The sequence below is a fragment of the Pongo abelii genome, chromosome 3, assembly GCF_028885655.2.
Source record: "Pongo abelii isolate AG06213 chromosome 3, NHGRI_mPonAbe1-v2.0_pri, whole genome shotgun sequence".
Lineage (NCBI taxonomy): Eukaryota > Metazoa > Chordata > Mammalia > Primates > Hominidae > Pongo > Pongo abelii.
In genome coordinates this window covers 25,758,231-25,780,676 of record NC_071988.2, presented here as the reverse complement: position 1 = coordinate 25,780,676, position 22,446 = coordinate 25,758,231, and the positions used below count along the sequence as shown (strand labels likewise).

Here is a 22,446-nt window from a genome sequence, read left to right as displayed (position 1 = left end):
AATCAGAATAGTAATCTTTGTAATGGGGATTAAAGATTGAAAGAGGGTAGGAGGAGGGCTTCTGTTTAGTGTTCTGGGTATTTTAATAGGTGTATTCAATTTGTAAAAATTCATTAAGCTGTCCTCTTATTATAGATGTATTCTTTTATATGCATTATACATTAATAAAGTATTTAAAAATGAAAATTGATACCATATAAAGTTGCTGAGAGGTTAAAATGAGACAATATAGATGCAACATATAGTACGTGCTCAATGATTATTTCTGATTACATAGTAGTAATAATAGTAATAATTATGTAATATTGCTATTATAATAGTGGTAAGAGCCAACTTATTTATTTTATAGAGGAAGAAACAAGTCCAAAGATGTATAGTGACTTGTGCAAGTTACACAGTTAGCCAGTGGCAGAGGAAAGACTAGAATAGTCTCCTAACCCCTATCTAGTATTATTTCCACTACAATACGGGGCTCCTATACTTTAAGTAAATTTGTACTTCGTTTTTATTATAGCTAAATACCAGTGTAGTATTTAATAAAAAGTACATTGAATTTATGCACAAAAAGGGAAAAGTTAGGAAAACTGCTTGGACTATTAAGGTTTAAAACACACTATTTTTAAAGCCTAAGTTGACTCAAGGTAGACGTCAGTGTTCACTTAACTTGGTGATACAAAAGTAAAAACAGATGCTGATGGCCAGGAAAGGATGTTGCCAGTAAAGATTCTGACAACAAAAATGACTTATATATGTCTAATGACTTTTCAAAATCATTTTAAAGACTTTCAAATAAAAAGACAAAATTTAGTTGAACTCTAATAATTACAACATACAGGATTCTATTCAATAAATAACAGTAACCAAGGAGAGGCAAAAGCATGCTTAGTTTTCAGATATAAAAAAATTGCTAGATTAACTTGGAAATAGCAATATAAACCTTAGGCTCACTCTCATTTATCATTAATTATATGCCATTGGAAAAATACGAACCAGGAGGCACTTGTGTAGAATCATCAATACCCAGTTGTCCTATATTTAAGCCAAGTTCCACGAAGCATTCTTTCTGAAAAATAACATATGTAGAATTAACATAGACCTCAGACTTTGCTGCACATTGTTAAAAGATCACCTTTGCCTTAACATTAGCTTGAATAAAAATCACAGTGTGAAATGAGGCTTTGCTTTATTCAAATACCTAAAAAAGAAAAGGACATATTAAACATCTAAATAATAAGGCATTAGTCCAAAATTAAGGAACAGAATAACCAGTGATTACTATATAATATTTATTATTTGGGAAAGACACAAACATATAATATTTACCCAAATGGAGAGCCATTAGCAATATTTTTCTTTCTCCTAATTTTTCCTACCTAATAAAAGTTTTACTTCTTGCCTTTTGACCAATGAGTGCTGCCATTGTTTAAAAGAACTGTTTTCCAAAAACAGTTCTTGATTTTGCCTTTTTAGGTAACAGACTACTCAGTAAGGTAAGGAATGATAATTATCCTTTCAGTAAAAAACTAACTTTAAACCTTTCCTGAAACATACATAAGGAATTATAATTATCCTTTCAGCAAAAAACTAACTTTAAACCTTTCCTGAAACATACACACACACATACAAACACTCAGTATGCGTATGACTTACCAATTTTATCTTCTAAAATCATTGTCTAAAATTACCATTATGATCCTGTATTTGTGCTTTCTGTGGTACTGTACTTCACTGAGATCTTAATCAACTAAACACCGCAAATATCCAAAACAACTTAAATTAATTTTTAAGTACAATTGGACCATTAAGTGCTCTGCTAAAATAAGGATAAATCAGATTTATTCTCCAGACTTCCTCTACTTATCTAGTAATGTCTAGGAAAAATAATAATGTTTGTCTGGTATTTTTTAAATATATAAAAACCTCACATTATTCACATTTTTATGCCCTAAGTAATTAAATATTTCTATTAATATTTTCCTCAGCATTTTGTTAACTATTCTAATTGCTAAACCCATACTTCCTTGTCCTTTAAAAGATGGAATTAGTTTTAATCCTTACTAATTATCTATTATTACTTAAGTTAGTGATTTATTAATGTCCTTTACAAGACAGTTATTCAGCCTAACATACACATATACACATTTCATTTTGTATAGATTTTAAATAACTACTACTATATTTCAATTTTTAATCTTTATCTACCCTTTAAAAAGTACTGCATCTTGTCCATGACTAAGATCTACCGCAGACCCCTGGACTGGCCTGCTAGCCCATGTTCTGATGTTAATGACATCGAAGGCACCCCTCCCGAGGAAATCTCAACTGCACGACCCCTACTATGCCCCAGTTAAGCAGGAAGCAGTTAGAGCCATCGTTGGCCAACCTTCCCAACAGCACTCGGGTTTTCCTGTTGAGAGTGGGGACTGAGAGCCAGGACTAGCTGGATTTCCTAGGCCAACCAAGAATTCCTAAGCCTAGCTGGGAAGGTGAATGCACCCACCTTTAAACACGGGGCTTGTAACTCAGCTCACACTCGACCAATCAGGTAGTAAAGAGGGCTCACTAAAATACAACTTAGGCTAAAAGCAGGAGGTAAAGAAATAGTCAAATCATGTATCACCTGAGAGCACAGTGGGAGGGACAATGATCGGGATATAAACCCAGGCATTCGAGCTGGGAGTGGGTAACCCCCTTTGGGTCCCCTCCCATTGTGTAGGAGCTCTGTTTTCACTCTATTAAATCTTGCAACTGCAAAAAAAAAAAAAAAAAAAGTACTGCATCTTATGTTACCAATTTCTAATGACTGAAGAGATAAAAATGTGTTATTCTTCCATTTTCAACCATTAAACAATGGTTTTTAAGACTGCCATGTATTTTAAGGCACTCTTCTGTAATTGAAATCATTTGTATTTTTCTTTTTAAAAATAACCTTAATCTTCATACTACAAAAGGGACTTATACCCAACAAATGCTTTAATATTAGGTTCTATAATTAAAATGGAGAGTTTTACTTAGGCTAGGACATGTTAAAAAGCATAAACAGAACTCTGGACATCCATTTCCTACTTCATTGCTCTGGACTATTTTTAACTCAATGTCAACAGACATGGACCCTAATCTCAGATTTCCTTCAAAACTCACCTCAGGTATCACATCTTCAGAGAAGCCTCCCTTGACATTCCAGGCTGATATAAGCAACTTTTTATGCACATATATTATCCTTTATCAACCTCTATCCAAGCACACAATCACATCATGTTGAAACTATATTTTTACTGCACACCTCTCCACTAGCCTGCAGCTCTTGGAAGACAAGCACTGTCTCTTACACACATTTGCACTCTGCTTTACTACTTGGCACAGGGCCTGACGTAACAAAACAGTTCAATAAATATTGAACCACACTACTTAGCTGTAGTCCTAACTAGCTGCCTCCACATAACCAAATTAGTAAATAGGAATTTATCACAACTACACTTTAGAGTTAATACATCTCAGTTATAAGGAATTTCTGTTTAATATGTATGAGTCTACTTAACCTTGTAATTAGGTTTAAGGGCTATCCATTACAGGATCACAGGACTCACTGAGCCTCACCAAGTTCAATACTCGTACAGGCAGACCAGAGTCACAGATAAACCATGCATCCTGGAGTCAGACTCATTATATTGCCAGGCTGCATGATACAGGCAAGGCAGGGACAACTACCCATAATGACTGAGGAATAAAAGGACTAACTATACTCTTAATCATATAGCTACAATTTCTTGAAAATTAGCTACAAGCTTTTGGTTCTCCAATAGCTAAGAATGCATTCGCATCAGTTTAGGATCTCTTCAGACGGACAGAATACACAGTAGTCTCATTCACACATAAGCTGAAACTTTGTCTAAATTATCCTTTCCCTGCTTTTTTACCTAGCAAACTCCTTCAAGTTGGCTGGTTTCAGAGTGTCATCACCTAATATTCATATGAAATTGCCTCTACATGCGGCAGTTTCAGATATCATCTATTGATTTTATATGGAAAATGAGGATTTTAGCTCATGCACATTCTCTTTCCGTCCTTCAGTCATCATTAATTCTTAATTAAATCCATATTAAGAGTTTGCATTATTGTGACTATGTAAATGTTTCCCTGGTGAGGCATGTGGTACTTATCAATGTTTTCATTCTTATACTTTTTTCCACACTGTTTATAATTAAACTGATTTTTCACTTATACAATTTTCTCTAATCATTTACGTCTTTTTCTTAAACCCATAACAACTCTGAAAAGACCCTCCTTAATATAATTTCGCATGTGGTCAAGCCTGTGAGATCATCTGTACTTTGGGTGTTTTTCTTGCAGGCATCCATCCTGGAACCTTCCAACCTCCTGCTCCAATCTAGGGTTGTTGTGTTTCAGTCCAGTTGTACAGCCTTTGTCCTGGAACTTCTCTTCACTATCATTTGTGGAAATTCTCTTTCTCTTTGGTTGGGATCCTGTTTTCTGGGTCTCATGTTTTGCTTCTTGTTTATGACCTTGTTTGAAGCACTTCTACCAAGAGCTCCCTAAATAAGAGTAAATATTTTAGATCAGTACATCAGAAAATGTTTACTCCTCCTTAACATTTGATTGATTGTTGGTTACATATAGAATTCCAGGCTTGAAATCACTCAGGTTTTTAAAGACATTACTTCAAAATCTTCTGGCTTCCAGTGTTGCTGCTGAGAGTAAGATGTCACTCTGATTCCTGACACTGTATATAATCTGCTTTTCTTTTATAAAAAAATTTCAGTTTTCTCGTTTTCAAGTGCCTTGGTGGGGATCTTCTTTCATTCACGGCACTGGGTACTTGGTAAGCCTTTTCACTGGAGAGCCACATCTTGCTTAAATTCTTATAAACTTAATTATATTCCCTCTGTTTCCCTTTTCTGGAACTCCTTTTGGTCAGATGTTAATCTCTGTAGATTGATCTTGTAATTTAAGAAATCTTTTCCCTCCTATTTTTCATTTCTTTGGCTTTTTGCTTCATCTTCTGATAAAGATTTCCTCAGCTTTGTTTTCAACTCATCTATTGATATGTATTTTTTGGCATACTATATTCTTAATCCCAAAACCTCCTTTTCATTCTCAAGTGTTTTCTTGCATTAATGAAATTCTGTTCTTGTTTTGAGTAATATCTTATCTTTCTGAGAATATTAATGGTTTCATTAAAGTCTCTTTCTGGGAATAAATGGTTAACATGTCCATTTGAAGATGACATTGGGTTTACCTTCTCCCATCACTGTTGCCCTAAAAATGTACTGAATCACAAAAAAAAATTCGAAGAGAAATGTTCCCACTATATTGCTAAGTAATGTTATTTACTGAAAACATACCATCCTTGACTGGTAAATGACATCTGAAATGGAAAACTGTGAGTAGAGTATAAAAACTGACCGGAAAACACAGGCCTTAGCCACCTGTGTGGTATCTCTTGAGAGGACTTAGAAGCTATGCTTATGTGCATTACAAGAAATGATTCCTATTGTGTGAGACTTCCCTATGTTGTGCCTATGTGACTTGTCATTTTCAGTATTCCTTGTGAGGGTTGGGAAGTAGCATTTGGATGGCTGTAAGGACTCTCTGTGATGATGTACCTGCTAATGGCATGCTAGTATACTGTCATGCTGTTTTCCATTCTGTTTCATTCACAAATTTAAGTGAATCTGGGGCCAGGTTATCGTCTATTGCATCCTGTGAGTGTGAATGTAAATCAGAACCTGAAATGCCTATTAGTGGTCATTCCCTAATTTGGCTATTTGGGTTTTGTTATTGTTGTTGTTGTTTGGTTTTGCTTTAGTTTGGTCTCTGCCTCTCATACCGGAAGAATTCAAAAGTCTGGGGTTTCTAGGTTGGTCATTCTGATTTAGAAATGAGGTAATAAAAAACTGACTGGAAGCTCTGTCGGCAAGGGTCAGGCATAGAATGCAGTAGGCTTCACTGTGAGGCAATTTTATAGCCAGCCAACCTCTTTTTTGTAAGGGTTCTCTGAATCCCTGTTAGTCTTTTCTCTGGCATTCTAGAGTTGGTTGAGGGTAAGGAAGAAGAAGGTGGAGGGTGGGGAAAGTAGGGTAGTGGTGTTAAGAATGAGAGTATTAGTCTCACCATTCAGCAGACTTTCACTTAATCGCTGTTTTCAATACCTCATTCCTGTCCTGCTCTATGTCTGAGGCCTCCAAGTGCACAGTCTTTCTGCATCTGGATCTCTAGTGAATACACCTCTGGTCTTCTGTGGGGGAGGAGGAGTCATCTGAGTATGCACGGTGATGGGAATCTGGGGGACTAACTTCTCCTGATCCAGACTTTCACACAATCTCCATTTTCAGCCCTATGGCTCACTATGGTTTCCTCTGACATGTGGTACCTCCAATTCTTGAACATTTCTAAGGCTCTATGGAGAAAATCATATTGCTTCTTGCATCAGTCAGTGTCTAGTCAGGAAATAGGTCATACCAGAAATGTGAACAGGGAAAAACAGAAGAAGCAAATGCAGAAAGCAACTATGACTTGTAGGCTAAAGGAAAGTAAACAAAGAAGAAACTAAGAACTTAGAAAAGGGTCCCCTGGCCCTGAATGCTGAGATTCATACCTCTGTAGAGGGGCAGTGTAGCTGCCACACAAAGGCAGACCAGGGGTAGTGGAAAAACTTGTCAAGGGGCAGATTAGAGCTGGACTATTGAGGACTACTGAGGTGAGTGTTATTGAGCCTCCTGCATCCCAATCTGCTGACTCCTACATACGGGAACTAGAAATGGAAGCCCCTTCCTTCTGCTATGGCCTTGCAGTGTCCCTCTAGAACCTTCTATTGACAAACCCTAACATCAGGCCTGCTGGCAAAGGGGAAATGTTTATAGGGTCCAGCTCCAGCATGATAAAGCAGAGCAGAAAAGAGAATTTGGAGCTGAAAAATAATAAACTGATGACTGGCAAAAAATATAATGCCATAAATATACTTTAATCTCATTCACACTTTCTATCTTCTAGAGACATTTAGGTTTGACCTTCTCCCCTGTTTAAGTCATTTATCATCAGTGCTCTATCTTAATACATTAATGCCCAGAGTTATAAGTGGCTTCCTAGTTTCACCAAAGACAGTATTTATAGTTCTATGCTCCTTATTGTTTTAGGGTGACTTTGAAAGAAGGAGTGATAATTTCTTAATTCCACCATAGGAAATCTCCCTACCTTTCATTTTAAAATGAGCTTCCTCACAAAAATATTATGGTCTCCAGAGCAAAGCCAGTCTCTAATTAATTCTTATGTTCTCCATCTCCCTAAGTGCCTCATCTTGTTACAAGCTCCATAAAAGTTTGTGAAATTAAATAAAATGTACTTTTTTAAAAATAATTTTATAAAACTCACAATTTGTCCCAGTTTTATAACCATCCACCAGGCAACTGAATCCCAACAAGCTGTCTCATAAATCTATGCTGCTTATTAAAATACAAAATAAGCAAAAGCATTTATATGCCAATGCGAACTCATTTTTAGTCCTATTAGCAAAACAACTTGCTTTCTCTATATACATATTTGCAATAAAAGAATCAACGTCACTTTATTAATTTGTTTAATGAGTAGATTACCCTATTGCTTTACATACTTGCTGTATTAAAACGTTTTTCTAATGGTTATCTTCTAAATGATGTTTATTTTTAAGTTTCTATACTTACCAATTCAGGGATGTCTTTTACTTTCAGTGGAACTTGAATTAAACCCAAATGAGTCCTGAAACTAAGAGAATCACCGTTTTCATAATTTGGGTTGCGAAGATTAATTAATACCTTTAAAAACAAATCCAACAAAATTGGTTAGTTTCTTTATAGGATGTTTACACTTATAAAATTAGCAGGGATATTCTTAGTGTATCACCACAAAATTAATTACTATTTGGGTGATGCACATACTTCAATTACATTCTAAAATAGTATAAAAGTATATTGAAATGTTAAAATATAATGTGATAAATATACTTTAATTAGGATGGTTTTATATTCCAATGAATGATCTACAATACAAAACTCTACCAAGTTAAGAATTTACTTAAAAATAAAAACCTTTTGGTGGTTACAAAAACTAAAAATTGCTTGATTATAACACTTTACCAGAGAAGATAATAAGAAAAAAATCTTGCTTGATTGTAATATTTATCAGGAAAAATTTTAGAATCAATTCTAACACATTTAAAAACAGAAATTGACAATATTTGTAGAAAGATGAGGAAGTAAGATTGCAAGGCATCTCTCTCACCACTCCTATTCAACATAATATTGGAAGTTCTGGCCAGGGCAATCAGGCAAGAGAAAGAAATAAAGGTTTTCAAATAGGAAGAGTGGAAGTCAAATTGTCTGTTTGCAGATGACATGATTGTATATTTAAAAAACCCCATCGTCTCAGCCCAAAATCTCCTTAGGCTGATAAGCAACTACAGCAAAGTCTCAGGATACAAAATTAATGTTCAAAAGTCACAAGCATTCCTATACACCAATAACAGACAAACAGAGAGCCGAATCATAAATGAACTCCCATTAACAATTGCTACTAAGGAATAGAATACCTAGCAATACAACTTACAAGGGATGTGAAGAACCTCTTCAAGGAGAACTACAAACCACTGCTCAAGGAAATAAGAGAGGACACAAACAAATGGAAAAACATTCCATGCTCATGGATGGGAAAAATCAATATCGTGAAAATGGCCATACTGCCCAAAGTAATTTATAGATTCAATGCTATCCCCAAAGCTACCACTGACTTTCTTCACAGAATCGGAAAAAACTACTTTAAACTTCATATGGAACCAAAAAAGAGCCCGCATAGTCAAGACAATCCTAAGCAAAAAGAACAAAGCTGGAGGCATCACACTACCTGACTTCAAACTGTACTACAAGGCTACAGTAACCAAAACAGCATGGTACTGGTACCAAAACAGAGATATAGACCAATGGAACAGAACAGAGGCCACAGAAACAACACCACACATCTACGACCATCTGATTTTGACAAACCTGATACAAACAAGCAATGGGGAAAAGATTCCCTATTTAATAAATGATGCTCGGAAAACTGGCTAGCCATATGCAGAAAACTTAAACTGGACGCCTTCCTTATACCTTATACAAAAATAAACTCAATATGCATTAAAGACTTAAACATAAGACCTAAAACTATAGGAATCCTAGAAGAAAATGTAAGCAATACCATTCAGGACACAGGCATGGGCAAAGACGTCATGTCTTAAAACACCAAGAGCAATGGCAACAAAAGCCAAAATTGACAAATGGGATCTAATTAAACTAAACAGCTTCTGCACAGCAAAAGAAACTATCACCAGAATGAACAGGCAACCTACAGAATGGGAGAAAAATTTTGCAATCTATCCATCTGACAAAGGGCTAATATCCAGAACCTACAAAGAACTTAAACACATTTACAAGAAAAATACAAATAACCCCATCAAAAAGTAGCCAAAGGATATGAACAGACACTTCTCAAAAGAAGACATTTATGCAGCCAAGAAACATATAAAAAAATGCTCATCATTACTGGTAATTAGAGAAATGCAAATGAAAACCACAACGAGATACCATTTCACACCAGTTAGAATGGTGATCATTAAAAAGTCAGGAAACAACAGATGCTGGAGAGGATGTGGAGAAACAGGAACACTTTTACACTGTTGGTGGGACTGTAAACTAGTTCAACCATTGTGGAAGACAGTGTGGCGATTCCTCAAGGATCTAGAACTGGAAATACCATTTGACCCAGCCATCCCATTACTGGGTATATACCCAAAGGATTATAAATCATTCTACTATAAAGACACATGCACATGTATGTTTATTGAGGCAACATTCACAATAGCAAAGACTTGGAACCAACCCAAATGCCCATAAATCATAGACTGGATAAAGAAAATGTGGCACATATACACCATGGAATACTACACAGCCATAAAAAAGGAAGAGTTCATGTCCTTTGCAGGTTCATGGATGAAGCTGGAAACCATCACTCTCAGCAAACTATCACAAGAACAGAAAACCAAACACCGCATGTTCTCACTCATAAGTGAGAGTTGAACAATGAGAACACATGGACACAGGGAGGAAAACATCACACACTGGGGCCTGTCAGGGGGTCAGAGGCAAGGGGAGGGACAGCATTAGGAGAAATACCTAATGCAGGTGATAGGTTGATGGGTGCAGCAAACCACCATGGCACGTGTATACCTATGTAACAAAACTGCACATTCTGCACGTGTACCCCAGAACTTAAGTAAAATAAAAATAAATAAATAAATAAGAAGAAGAAGAAGAAAGATTGCAGGGCATCTCCTCTAAACCAAACTCACAAGGAAAAAAAATTTGAAAAACAGAGCTTAAAAAAGGTCATTTATATAATTTTCAAAAATAAGTGTCTGGGCACAGCGGCTCATGCCTGTAATCCCAGCACTTTGGGAGGCCAAGGTAGGCAGACTGCCTGAGCTCATGAGTTCACAACCAGCCTGGGCAACATGGTGAGACCCCATCGCTACTAAAATACAAAAAATTAGCTGGGTGTGGTGGTGTGCTCCTGTAGTCCCAGCTACTCGAGAGGCTGAGGCAGGAGAATTGCTTTAACCCGGGAGGGGGAGTTTGCAGTGAGCCAAGATCGTGCCACTGCACTCCAGCCTGGATGGCAGAGCAACACTCCATCTCAAAAAAAAAAAAGCAGATAAAAGCCGACTTAGATACTGACATAGCATTTAATGTAGGAATCCTACTTCTGTAAGTATAAATATAGAATATGATTCTAAGGAAAATAAATATGTTTGCTAGGATCATAAAGAAATAATGTTAGTGAAGTACAGCTTACATTGGAAACATATGAAACAACTTAAATAACCCATTAGAAGGAATTATTTAAATAAAGTATGGTTAATTCATATAATAAAATACAGTATAATATGCCTCAATTAATATGGGTAATGACATGAAAAATGTTCATAATATATTATTATTTTAAAAGTATAGTAGTTATTGCTGTGCAATAACATTCTGTGTTATTTTATTTCAAATTTTATTCTCACATATAGTAAGAATAAAAGAGTAGTTATTGCTGTACAATAACATTGTGCGTTATTTCAAATTTTATTCTTACATATGCTTTCTTATTTTTCTAATAACATGCATTTTTCAAGAAAGAATACTAATAATTTTTTAAAATATTTTTAAGTAAAACTCTCAAGAGAAAAAAACTATTAGGAATCTAGTGGAGGGGGTGGAGCCAAGATGGCTAAATAGGAACAGCTCCAGTCTACAGCTCCCAGCATGAGCGACGCAGAAGACGAATGATTTCTGCATTTCCAACTGAGGTACCAGGTTCATCTCACTGGGGATTGTCGGAAAGTGGGTGTAGGACAGTGGGTGCAGCGCACTGAGCATGAGCCGAAGCAGGGAGAGGCATTGCCTCACCCAGGAAGTGCGAGGGGTCAGGGAATTCCCTTTCCTAGCCAAGGAAAAGGGTGACAGATGGAACCAGGAAAATCGGGTCACTCCCACCCTTATACTGCACTTTTCCAATAGTCTTAGCAAACGGCACACCAGGAGATTGTATCCCGTGCCTGGCTCGGAGGGTCCTACGCCCACAGAGCCTCACTCATTGCTAGCACAGCAGTCTGAGATCAAACTGCAAGGTGGCAGCCAGGCTGGGGGAGGGGCGCGTGCCATTGCCGAGGCTTGACTAGGTAAAAAAAAAGCAGCCAAGAAGCTCCAACTGGGTGGAGCCCACCTCAGCTCTGGGGGCAGGGCATCGCCAAACAAAAGGCAGCAGAAACCTCTGCAGACTTTCTGACAGCTTTGAAGAGAGTAGTGGTTCTCCCAGCACGCAGCTTGAGATCTGAGAAAGAACAGACTGCCTCCTCAAGTGGGTCCGTGACCCCCGAGTAGCTTAATTGGGAGGCACGCCCCAGTAGGGGCAGACTGACACCTCACACGGCCAGGTACTCCTCTGAGACAAAACTTCCAGAGGAACGATCAGGCAGCAACATCTGCTGTTCACCAATATCCACTGTTCTGCAGCTGCCGCTGCTGATACCCAGGCAAACAGGTCTGGAGTGGACCTCCAGCAAACTCCAACAGACCTGCAGCTAAGGGTCCTGATGTTAGAAGGAAAACTAACAAACAAAAAGGACAACCACACCAAAACCCCATCTGTATGTCACCATCATCAAAGACCAAAGGCAGATAAAGCCACAAAGATGGGGAAAAAACAGAGCAGAAAAACTGAAAATTCTAAAAATCGAGCGCCTTTCCCCCTCCAAAGGAATGCAGCTCCTCACCAGCAACGGAACAAAGCTGGATGGAGAATGAATTTGACGAGTTGAGAGAAGAAGGCTTCGGACAATCAAACTACTCCGAGCTAAAGGAGGAAGTTTGAACCCATGGCAAATAAGTTAAAAACCTTGAAAAAACATTAGGCAAATGGCTAACTAGAATAACCAATGCAGAGAAGTCCTTAAAGGACCTGATGGAGCTGAAAACCAAGGCATGAGAACTACATGACGAATGCACAAGCCTCAGTAGCCGATTCAATCAACTGGAAGAAAGGGTATCAGCAATGGAAGATCAAATGAATGAAATTAAGTGAGAAGAGAAATTTAGACAAAAAAGAATAAAAAGAAACGTCAACAAAGCCTCCAAGAAATATGAGACTATGTGAAAAGACCAAATCTACGTCTGATTGGTGTACCTGAAAGTGATGGGGAGAATGGAACCAAGTTTGAAAACAGTCTGCAGGATATTATCCAGGAGAACTTCCCCAACCTAGCAAGGCAGGCCAACATCCAGATTCAGGAAATACAGAGAACGCCACAAAGATACTCCTCGAGAAGAGCAACGCCAAGACACATAATTGTCAGATTCACCAAAGTTGAAATGAAGGAAAAAATGTTAAGGGCAGCCAGAGAGAAAGGTCGGGTTACCCACAAAGTGAAGCCCATCAGACTAACAGCAGATCTCTCGGCAGCAACTCTACAAGCCAGAAGAGACTGAGGGCCAATATTCAACATTCTTAAAGAAAAGAATTTTCAACCCAGAATTTCATATCCAGACAAACTAAGCTTCATAAGTGGAGGAGAAATAAAATCCTTTACAGACAAGCAAATGCTGAGAGATTTTGTCACCACCAGGCCTGCCCTAAAAGAGCTCCTGAAGGAAGCACTAAACATGGAAAGGAATAACCGGTACCAGCCACTGCAAAAACATGGCAAATTGTAAAGACCATCGAGGCTAGGAAGAAACTGCATCAACTAACGAGCAAAATAACCAGCTAACGTCATAATGACAGGATCAAATTCACACATAACAATATTAACCTTAAATGTCAATGGGCTAAATGCTCCAATTAAAGGACACAGACTGGCACATTGGATGAAGAGTCAAGACCCATCAGTGTGCTGTATTCAGGAGACTCGTCTCACGTGCAGAGACACACATAGGCTCAAAATAAACGGATGGAGGAAGATCTACCAAGCAAATGGAGAGCAAAAAAAGGCAGGGGTTGCAATCCTAGTCTCTGATAAAACAGACTTTAAACCAACAAAGATCAAAAGAGACAAAGAAGGCCATTACATAATGGTAAAGGGATCAATTCAACAAGAAGAGCTAACTATCCTAAATACATATGCACCCAATACAGGAGCAACCAGATTCATAAAGCAAGTCCTTAGAGAGCTACAAAGAGACTTAGACTCCCACACAATAATAATGGGAGACTTTAACATCCCACTGTCAACATTAGACAGATCAACAAAACAGAACGTTAACAAGGATATCCAGGAATTGAACTCAGCTCTGCACCAAGCAGACCGAATAGACATCTACAGAACTCTCCACCCCAAATCAACAGAATATACATTTTTCTCAGCACCACCTCGCACTTATTTCAAAATTGATCACATAGTTGGAAGTAAAGCTCTCCTCAGCAAATGTAAAAGAACAGAAATTATAACAAACTGTCTCTCAGACCACAGTGCAATCAAACTAGAACTCAGGATTAAGAAACTCACTCAAAACCACACAACTACATGGAAACTGAACAACCTGCTCCTGAATGACTAATGGGTGTATAACGAAATGAAGGCAGAAATAAAGATGCTCTTTGAAACCAATGAGAAAAAAGACACGACATACCAGAATCTCTGGAACACATTCAAAGCAGTGTGTAGAAGGAAATTTATGGAACTAAATGCCCACAAGAGAAAGCAGGAAAGATCTAAAATTGACACCCTAACATCACAATTAAAAGAACTAGAGAAGCAAGAGCAAATACATTCAAAAGCTAGCAGAAGGCAAGAAATAACTAAGATCAGAGAAGAACTGAAGGAGATAGAGACACAAAAAACGCTTCAAAAAATCAATAAATCCAGGAGCTGGTTTTTTGAAAAGATCAACAAAATTGATAGACCGCTAGCAAGGCTAATAAAGAGGAACAGAGAGAAGAATCAAACAGACACAATAAAAAATGATAAAGGGGATATGACCACTGTTCACACAGAAACACAAACTACCATCAGAGAATACTATAAACACCTCTACACAAATAAACTAGAAAAATGTAGAAGAAATGGATAAATTCCTCGACACATACACCCTCCCAAGACTAAACCAGGAAGAAGTTGAATCTCTGAATAGACCAATAACAGGCTCTGGCCAGGCGCGGTGTCTCACGACTGTAATCCCAGCTCTCAGGGAGGCAAGAGGCAGGAGGATAGATTGAGCGCAGGAGTTCGAGACCTGCCTGGGCAATATAGCGAGACCCTGTTCTCCACAAAAAGGAAAAAAAAATAACAAGCTCTGAAATTGTGGCAATAATTAATAGCTTACCAACCAAAAAAAGTCCAGGACCAGGTGGATTCACAGCCGAATTCTACCAGAGGTACAAAGAGGAGCTGGTACCATTCCTTCTGAAACTATTGCAATCAATAGAAAAAGAGAGAATCCTCCCTAACTCATTTTATGAGGCCAGCATCATCCTGATACCAAAGCCTGGCAGAGACACAACAAAAAGAGAGAATTTTGGACTAATATCCCTGATCAACATCAGTGCAAACATCCTCAATAAAATACTGGCAAACTGAATCCAGCAGCACATCAAAAAGCATATCCACCATGATCAAGTGAGCTTCATCCCTGGGATGCGAGGCTGGTTCAACATATGCAAATCAATAAATGTAATCCAGCACATAAACAGAACCAATGACAAAAACCACAGGATTATCTCAATAGATGCAGAAAAGGCCTTTCACAAAATTCAACAATGCTTCATCCTAAAAACTCTCAATAAATTAGGTATTGATGGGACATATCTCAAAATAATAAGAGCTATCTATGACAAACCCACAGCCAATATCATACTGAATGGACAAAAACTGGAAGCATTCCCTTTGAAAACTGGCACAAGACAGGGATGCCCTCTCTCACCACTCCTATTCAACATAGTGTTGGAAGTTCTGGCCACGGCAATCAGGCAGGAGCAGGAAATAAAGGGTATTCAATTAGGAAAAGAGGAAGTCAAATTGTCCCTGTTTGCAGATGACATGATTGTATACCTAGAAAACCCCATCGTCTCAGCCCAAAATCTCCTTAAGCTGATAAGCAACTTCAGCAAAGTCTCAGGATACAAAATCAATGTGCAAAAATCACAAGCATTCTTATACACCAATCACAGACAAATAGAGAGCGAAATCATGAGTGAACTCCCACTTACAAATGCTACAAAGAGAATAAAATACCTAGGAATCCAACTTACAAGGGATGTGAAGGACCTCTTCAAGGAGAACTACAAACCACTGTTCAATGAAATAAAAGAGGATACAAACAAATGGAAGAACATTCCATGCTCATGGGTAGGAAGAATCAATATCAAGAAAATGGCCATACTGCCCAAGGTAATTTATAGAGGAATGCCATCCCCATCAAGCTACCAATGACTTTCTTCACAGAATTGGAAAAAACTACTTTAAAGTTCATATGGAACCAAAAAGGAGCCCGCATCGCCTAGTAAATCCTAAGCCAAAAGAACAAAACTAGAGGCATCACACTACCTGACTTCAAACTATACTACAAGGCTACAGTAACCAAAACAGCATGGTACTGGTACCAAAACAGAGATATAGATCAACGGAACAGAACAGAGCCCTCAGAAATAATGCTGCATATCTACAACTATCTGAACTTTGACAAACCCGAGAAAAACAAGCAATGGGGAAAGGATTCCCTATTTAACAAATGGTGCAGGGAAAACTGGCTAGCCATATGTAGAAAGCTGAAACTGGATCCCTTCCTTACACCTTATACAAAAATTAATTCAAGATGGATTAAAGAATTAAACGTTAGACCTAAAACCATAAAAACCCTAGAAGAAAACCTAGGCATTATCATTCAGGACATAGGCATGGGCAAGGACTTCATGTCTAAAACATCAAAAGCAATGGCAACAAAAGCCAAAATTGACAAATGGGATCTAATTAAACTAAAGAGCTTCTGCACAGCAAAAGAAACCACCATCAGAGTGAACAGGCAACCTACAAAATGGAAGAAAATTTTCACAACCTACTCATCTGACAAAGGGCTAATATCCAGAATCTACAATGAAATCAAATAAATTTACAAGAAAAAAACAAACAACCCCATCAACAAGTGGGCGAAGGACATGAACAGACACTTCTCAAAAGAAGATATTTATGCAGCCGAAAAACACATGAAAAAATGCTCACCATCACTAGCCATCAGAGAAATGCAAATCAAAACCACAATGAGATACCATCTCACACCAGTTAGAATGGCAATCATTAAAAAGTCAGGAAACAACAGGTGCTGGAGAGGATGTGGAGAAATAGGAACACTTTTACACTGTTGGTGGGACTGTAAACTAGTTCAACCATTGTGGAAGTCAGTGTGGTGATTCCTCAGGGATCTAGAACTAGAAATACCATTTCACCCAGCCATCCCATTACTGGGTATATACCCAAAGGACTATAAATCATGCTGCTATAAAGACACATGCACACGTATGTTTATTGCGGCACTATTCACAATAGCAAAGACTTGGAACCAACCCAAATGTCCAACGATAGACTGGATTAAGAAAATGTGGCACACATACACCATGGAATACTATGCAGCCATAAAAAATGATGAGTTCATGTCCTTTGTAGGGACATGGATGAAATTGGAAACCATCATTCTCAGTAAACTATCGCAAGAACAAAAAACCAAACACCGTATATTCTCACTCATAGGTGGGAATTGAACAATGAGAACACATGGACACAGGAAGGGGAACATCACACTCTGGGGACTGTTGTGGGGTGGGGGGAGGGGGGAGGGATATCATTAGGAGATATACGTACTGCTAAATGACGAGTTAATGGGTGCAGCACACCAGCATGGCACATGTATACATACGTAACTAACCTGCACATTGTGCACATGTACCCTATAAGTTAAAGTATAATAATAATTAAAAAAAAAAAGACTTAAATGTGAGACCTAAAACCATAAAAACCCTAGAAGGAAACCTAGGCAATACCATTCAGGACATAGGCATGGGCAAGGACTTCATGTCTAAAACACCAAAAGCAATGGCAACAAAAGCCAAAATTGACAAATAGGATCTAATTAAACTAAAGAGGTTCTGCACAGCAGAAGAAACTACCATCAGAGTGAACAGGCAACCTACAAAATGGGAGAAAATTTTTGCAATCTACTCATCTGACAAAGGGCTAATATCCAGAATCTACAATGAACTCAAATAAATTTACAAGAAAAAAACAATCAACCCCATCAACAAGTGGGCGAAGGATATGAACAGACACTTCTCAAAAGAAGACATTTATACAGCCGAAAGACACATGAAAAAATGCTCACCATCACTAGCCATCAGAGAAATGCAAATCAAAACCACAATGAGATACCATCTCACACCAGTTAGAATGGCAATCATTAAAAAGTCAGGAAACAACAGGTGCTGGAGAGGATGTGGAGAAATAGGAACACTTTGACACTGTTGGTGGGACTGTAAACTAGTTCAACCATTGTGGAAGTCAGTGTGGCGATTCCTCAGGGATCTAGAACTAGAAATACCATTTGACCCAGCCATCCCATTACTGGGTATATACCCAAAGGATTATAAATTATGCTGCTATAAAGACACATGCACACGTATGTTTTTTGCAGCACTATTCACAATAGCAAAGACTTGGTACCAACCCAAATGTCCAACTATGATAGACTGGATTAAGAAAATGTGGCACATATACACCATGGAATACTATGCAGCCATAAAAAATGATGAATTCATGTCCTTTGTAGGGATATGGATGAAGCTGGAAACCATCATTCTCAGCAAACTATCGCAACGACAAAAAACCAAACACCGCATGTTCTTACTCATAGGTGGGAACTGAACAATGAGAACGCATGGACACAGGAAGGAGAACATCACACACTGGGGCCTGTTGTGGGGTTGGGGGAGAGGGGAGGGATAGCATTAGGAGATATATCTAATGTTAAATGATGTGTTAATGGGTGCCGCACACCTACATGGCACATGTATACATATGTAACAAACCTGCACGTTGTGCACTTGTACCCTAAAACTTAAAGTATAATAAAAAAAAAAAAAGTTAAAATGTTGAGATATTATGCCACGACATGGATGAACCTTGAAAACAGTAGGCTAAGTAAAAGAAACCAGTCATTGGGTATACAATAACCATATGTGGTATAATTTCATTTCTATGAAACGTCTAGCACAGGCAAATTCATAGAGACAAAAAGTAGATTAGTGGTTGCCTAGGGCTGCATGGGGAAGAGAATGAAGGGTGACCACAAATGGGCATAAGGTTTCTTTTTTGGGTAATAAAAATGTTCTAAAAATGTGGTGATGTTGCACAATTCTGTAAATATACTGAAAACCACTTGAGTTGTACATTTTAAATGGCTGAAATTTATGCTGTAAAAATTCTAGCTCAATAAAGCTGTCAAAAATGCTGGGGGTATTGGGAAAAAAAAGAATCTAGTGGAGGAGATTATGATGACAGAAACGCTATCATATTTGAGGAAGACATTAATGAACTGAATACTAACAGCTGATAAAATATATGCTATAATACCAAAAAAGTTTCCTAAAATTGCAAACACTATATTGACACTAAAAATATCAATAGTATTTGTTTTAAAAAAAAATTAGCAAAGAATCTACAATTTTAGCCTAATTACCTAACAGCACAATTTTAGCCTAATTACATAAATAAGGAATCATACTGCAAGGGAAACTGACAAACATAAAAGATAGAAAAAGGAGAAGAAACTGTAAATACATGAGTAACAGAAAAATAAAAATATTAGAAATGTAGAAACTGTAATTAAGGAAATAATTATTTAAAATATTTGTAATTTAAAAAAGATCTCAGCATGAGTAATAAAAGGATCAATTAAGGAACTGTCCTCAAAGAAACAATGTTATGAACTATTAAGGAGAAAACATAATAAGAATAAGAATAAGAATATAAAAATTACATAAAGTTTTAGCTTTTAAGTGCTAGAAAAGGGAAGAGTTTGGGAGAAACTTTTAGTAAGCTAAGAGAAATAAAGCCATCATCATAAAGGCAGGTTTTTACTAACCTGTCTCTTCAACATTAAAAGTAAACTGTTTACAATTCCAAAAGTTCTGAAATAATTTCTAACCAAGTTTTACTTTAGCAAATGTAAAGAGATAAAATGTGAAACCTTCATTCATTGACTCATTTATTCATTCATTCAGTAAATATTTATTGAGCAGATTGTGCTAAGCACTATTCTACTTGGGGACAGTGCAGTCAAAGACAGGATTAACTTACAGCTGACTTGTGGTAGTGTTATGCTAATCTCCAGGAATACCTGGAAGTCTGGTAGTGACCCTTGGCCAAGATGCAGCGACATGTACTAACTAGTCAGTTGCAATACGCTATTTTCATGACCAAAACTAACCTGGAGGCATTCCACATCTGTTTATTTACATTGTTTATTGAAAATGTAGATTGGTGGTTTACATCTGATATAACCAGTTGGGGTAGAAACGACCCCTCAAAAACTTGTGTCTTGGCTCTCTAGACCAAGATATCTCACATGTATCTTGATGGTTTATAACTGAAAATCTAAACACATCCTATGTAACTGAGAAAGGGCCCTGAGAGCTCTGTCAGAAGTGTGGATCTCTTTGTGTTTGCAGGTTCGTTCTTTCTCTTGCTGAAAGAAAGCCACATGTGGGTGTACCCTGAGAAGTCTTGTGAGTGTTGTCAATTATTTGACCCTGTGTGACTGTTGAAGCAGGGAACAAAACAGAATGAAAAGCTCTTGCCCCTGTGGAGCTTCCTTTGTAATGGAAAAAGGCAAGCAATAAGCAAAATAAATCAATAGTATGTTATATACGTCATGATAGATGCTGTGGAGGAGAACAAAGCTGGAAAGGGTATAAGGAGTTCCAAGCAGAAGAGCCAGTGAAACCTTTACTAAGAAGGTGATATTTAAGCGAACACACGAGTAGTGAGGGAACATGCAGGTAGACATTTAGGGAAAAATCGTTGCCAGCAGATAAAACAAAGAGCAAAGACACTCAGCTGGGAGGAAGCCAGGGGTAAGCAAGGAGGCTAAAGTAGCTGGAGTAAGACCAGTCAGAAGGACAGTAACCAGAGATGAACTCAGACAGGTAATGGGATATCAAATCAAATGGGCTTTTATTTAATAAGTAGAATGAGATGGGAAGCCACTGGATAGCAGAAGAGTGGCTTATTCTGAATTGCATTTAAAGGCCTTCCTCCGGAAGCTGTGCTAAGAACAGATTCTAGATGGGCAAAGGTAGAAGTAGGAAGACCAGTTGGGAAGCTTGGATATAGCAGTGGTTGTGACAAAAACTGAATGTATTCTGGATATATTTCAAAGGTAAATATAATAGGATTACATGTGAAGTCCAAGAGAAAGAGTGAAATCAAACGTGTGAATTAAAATAATGAGTTCCAAGTGTCTACTGAAGGGTTCCACTTGAATATTTGATATGTCTCTGTAACTTAACTAAGCTTATCACCTTCACTAACAGCCCTGTTCCGCCTCCTGTATCCTCTATCTCACGTCAAGTAACTTCCAGCCAATTACACAACCTAGATACTTGAAGGCGATCATTATCTTTTCTTTTTCTCATAGACCCCATATCTGATCAGTTCCCAAATCATCCTTAAAATCTCCTTCAAATCCATCAAATTGTTTCCATTTCCAGTGTTGTTCTCTTAGTTCAGACACTCATCATGTCTTCTGGACTACTAGAACAGGGAACGGAATAAAAAAGAAAAAGATTTCCTGAGTATGTATATGTGCCAGGCAGCAGGCTACGTGATGTACAGTCACTATTTTTTTTTCATTATTTTACTTTTTTTTTTTATTATACTTTAAGTTCCTAGGGTACATGTGTACAATGTGCAGGTTTGTTACGTATGTATACATGTGCCATGTTGGTTTGCTGCACTCATTAACTTGTCATTTACATTAGGTATTTCTCCTAATGCTATCCCTCCCCTATTCCCCCACCTCAGTGTGTGATGTTTCCCACCCTGTGTCCAAGTGCTCTCATTATTCAATTCCCACCTATGAGTAAGAACATGCAGTGTTTGGTTTTCTATTCTTGCGATAGTTTGCTCAGAATGATGGTTTCCCGCTTCATCCGTGTTGCTATAAAGGACATGAACTCATCCTTTTTAATGGCTGCATAGTATTCCATGGTGTATATGTGCCACATTTTTTTAATCCAGTCTATTATTGATGGACATTTAGGTTGGTTCTAAGTCTTTGCTATTGTGAATAGTACCACAATAAACATATCTGTGCATGTGTCTTTATAGTGGCATGACTTACAATTCTTTGGGTATATACTCAGTAATGGGATCACTGAGGCAAATGGTATTTCTAGTTCTAGATCCTTGAGGAATCACCACACTGTCTACCACAATGGTTGAACTAGTTTACACTACCAACAGTGTAAAAGCGTTCCTATTTCTCCACATCCTCTCCAGCACCTGTCGTTTCCTGACTTTTTTAGTGATCGCCATTCTAACTGGTGTGAGATGGTATTTCATTGTGGTTTTGATTTGCATTTCTCTGATGATCAGTGATGATGAGCATTTTTTCATGTGTCTGTTGGCTGCATAAATGTCTTCTTTTAAAAACTGTCTGTTCGTATCCTTTGCCCACTTTTTGATGGGGTTGTTTCTTTTTTTCTTGTAAATTTGTTAAAGTTCTTTGTAGATTCTGGATATTAACCCTTTGTCACATGGGTAGATTGCAAAAATTTTCTCCCATTCTGTAGGTTGCCTGTTCACTCTGATGGTAGTTTCTTTTGCTGTGCAGAAAC

At 37.8% G+C, this 22,446-nt stretch overlaps 1 protein-coding gene across 17 annotated transcripts in view; it reads right to left on the bottom strand.

The window, feature by feature from the left end:
• The window catches only part of TBC1D19 (TBC1 domain family member 19), a 211,270-nt gene that overhangs the window by 123,829 nt on the left and 64,995 nt on the right, over positions 1 to 22,446 (bottom strand). For 15 of the 17 annotated variants that reach the window (XR_008524383.2, XR_008524384.2, XR_010139637.1 and 12 more), the window contains 2 exons: positions 7,698 to 7,808; positions 991 to 1,063 (listed from right to left, as the gene is read on the bottom strand). Coding sequence is in view for 14 of the 17 variants with exons in the window: in XM_054553803.2 (XP_054409778.2) it covers positions 991 to 1,063; positions 7,698 to 7,808 (184 nt within the window). In the remaining 3 variants the exon portion in view is untranslated. The remainder of the gene's footprint in view (positions 1 to 990; positions 1,064 to 7,697; positions 7,809 to 22,446) is intronic. The other 2 variants (XM_063723347.1, XM_063723351.1) reach the window with 1 other exon arrangement.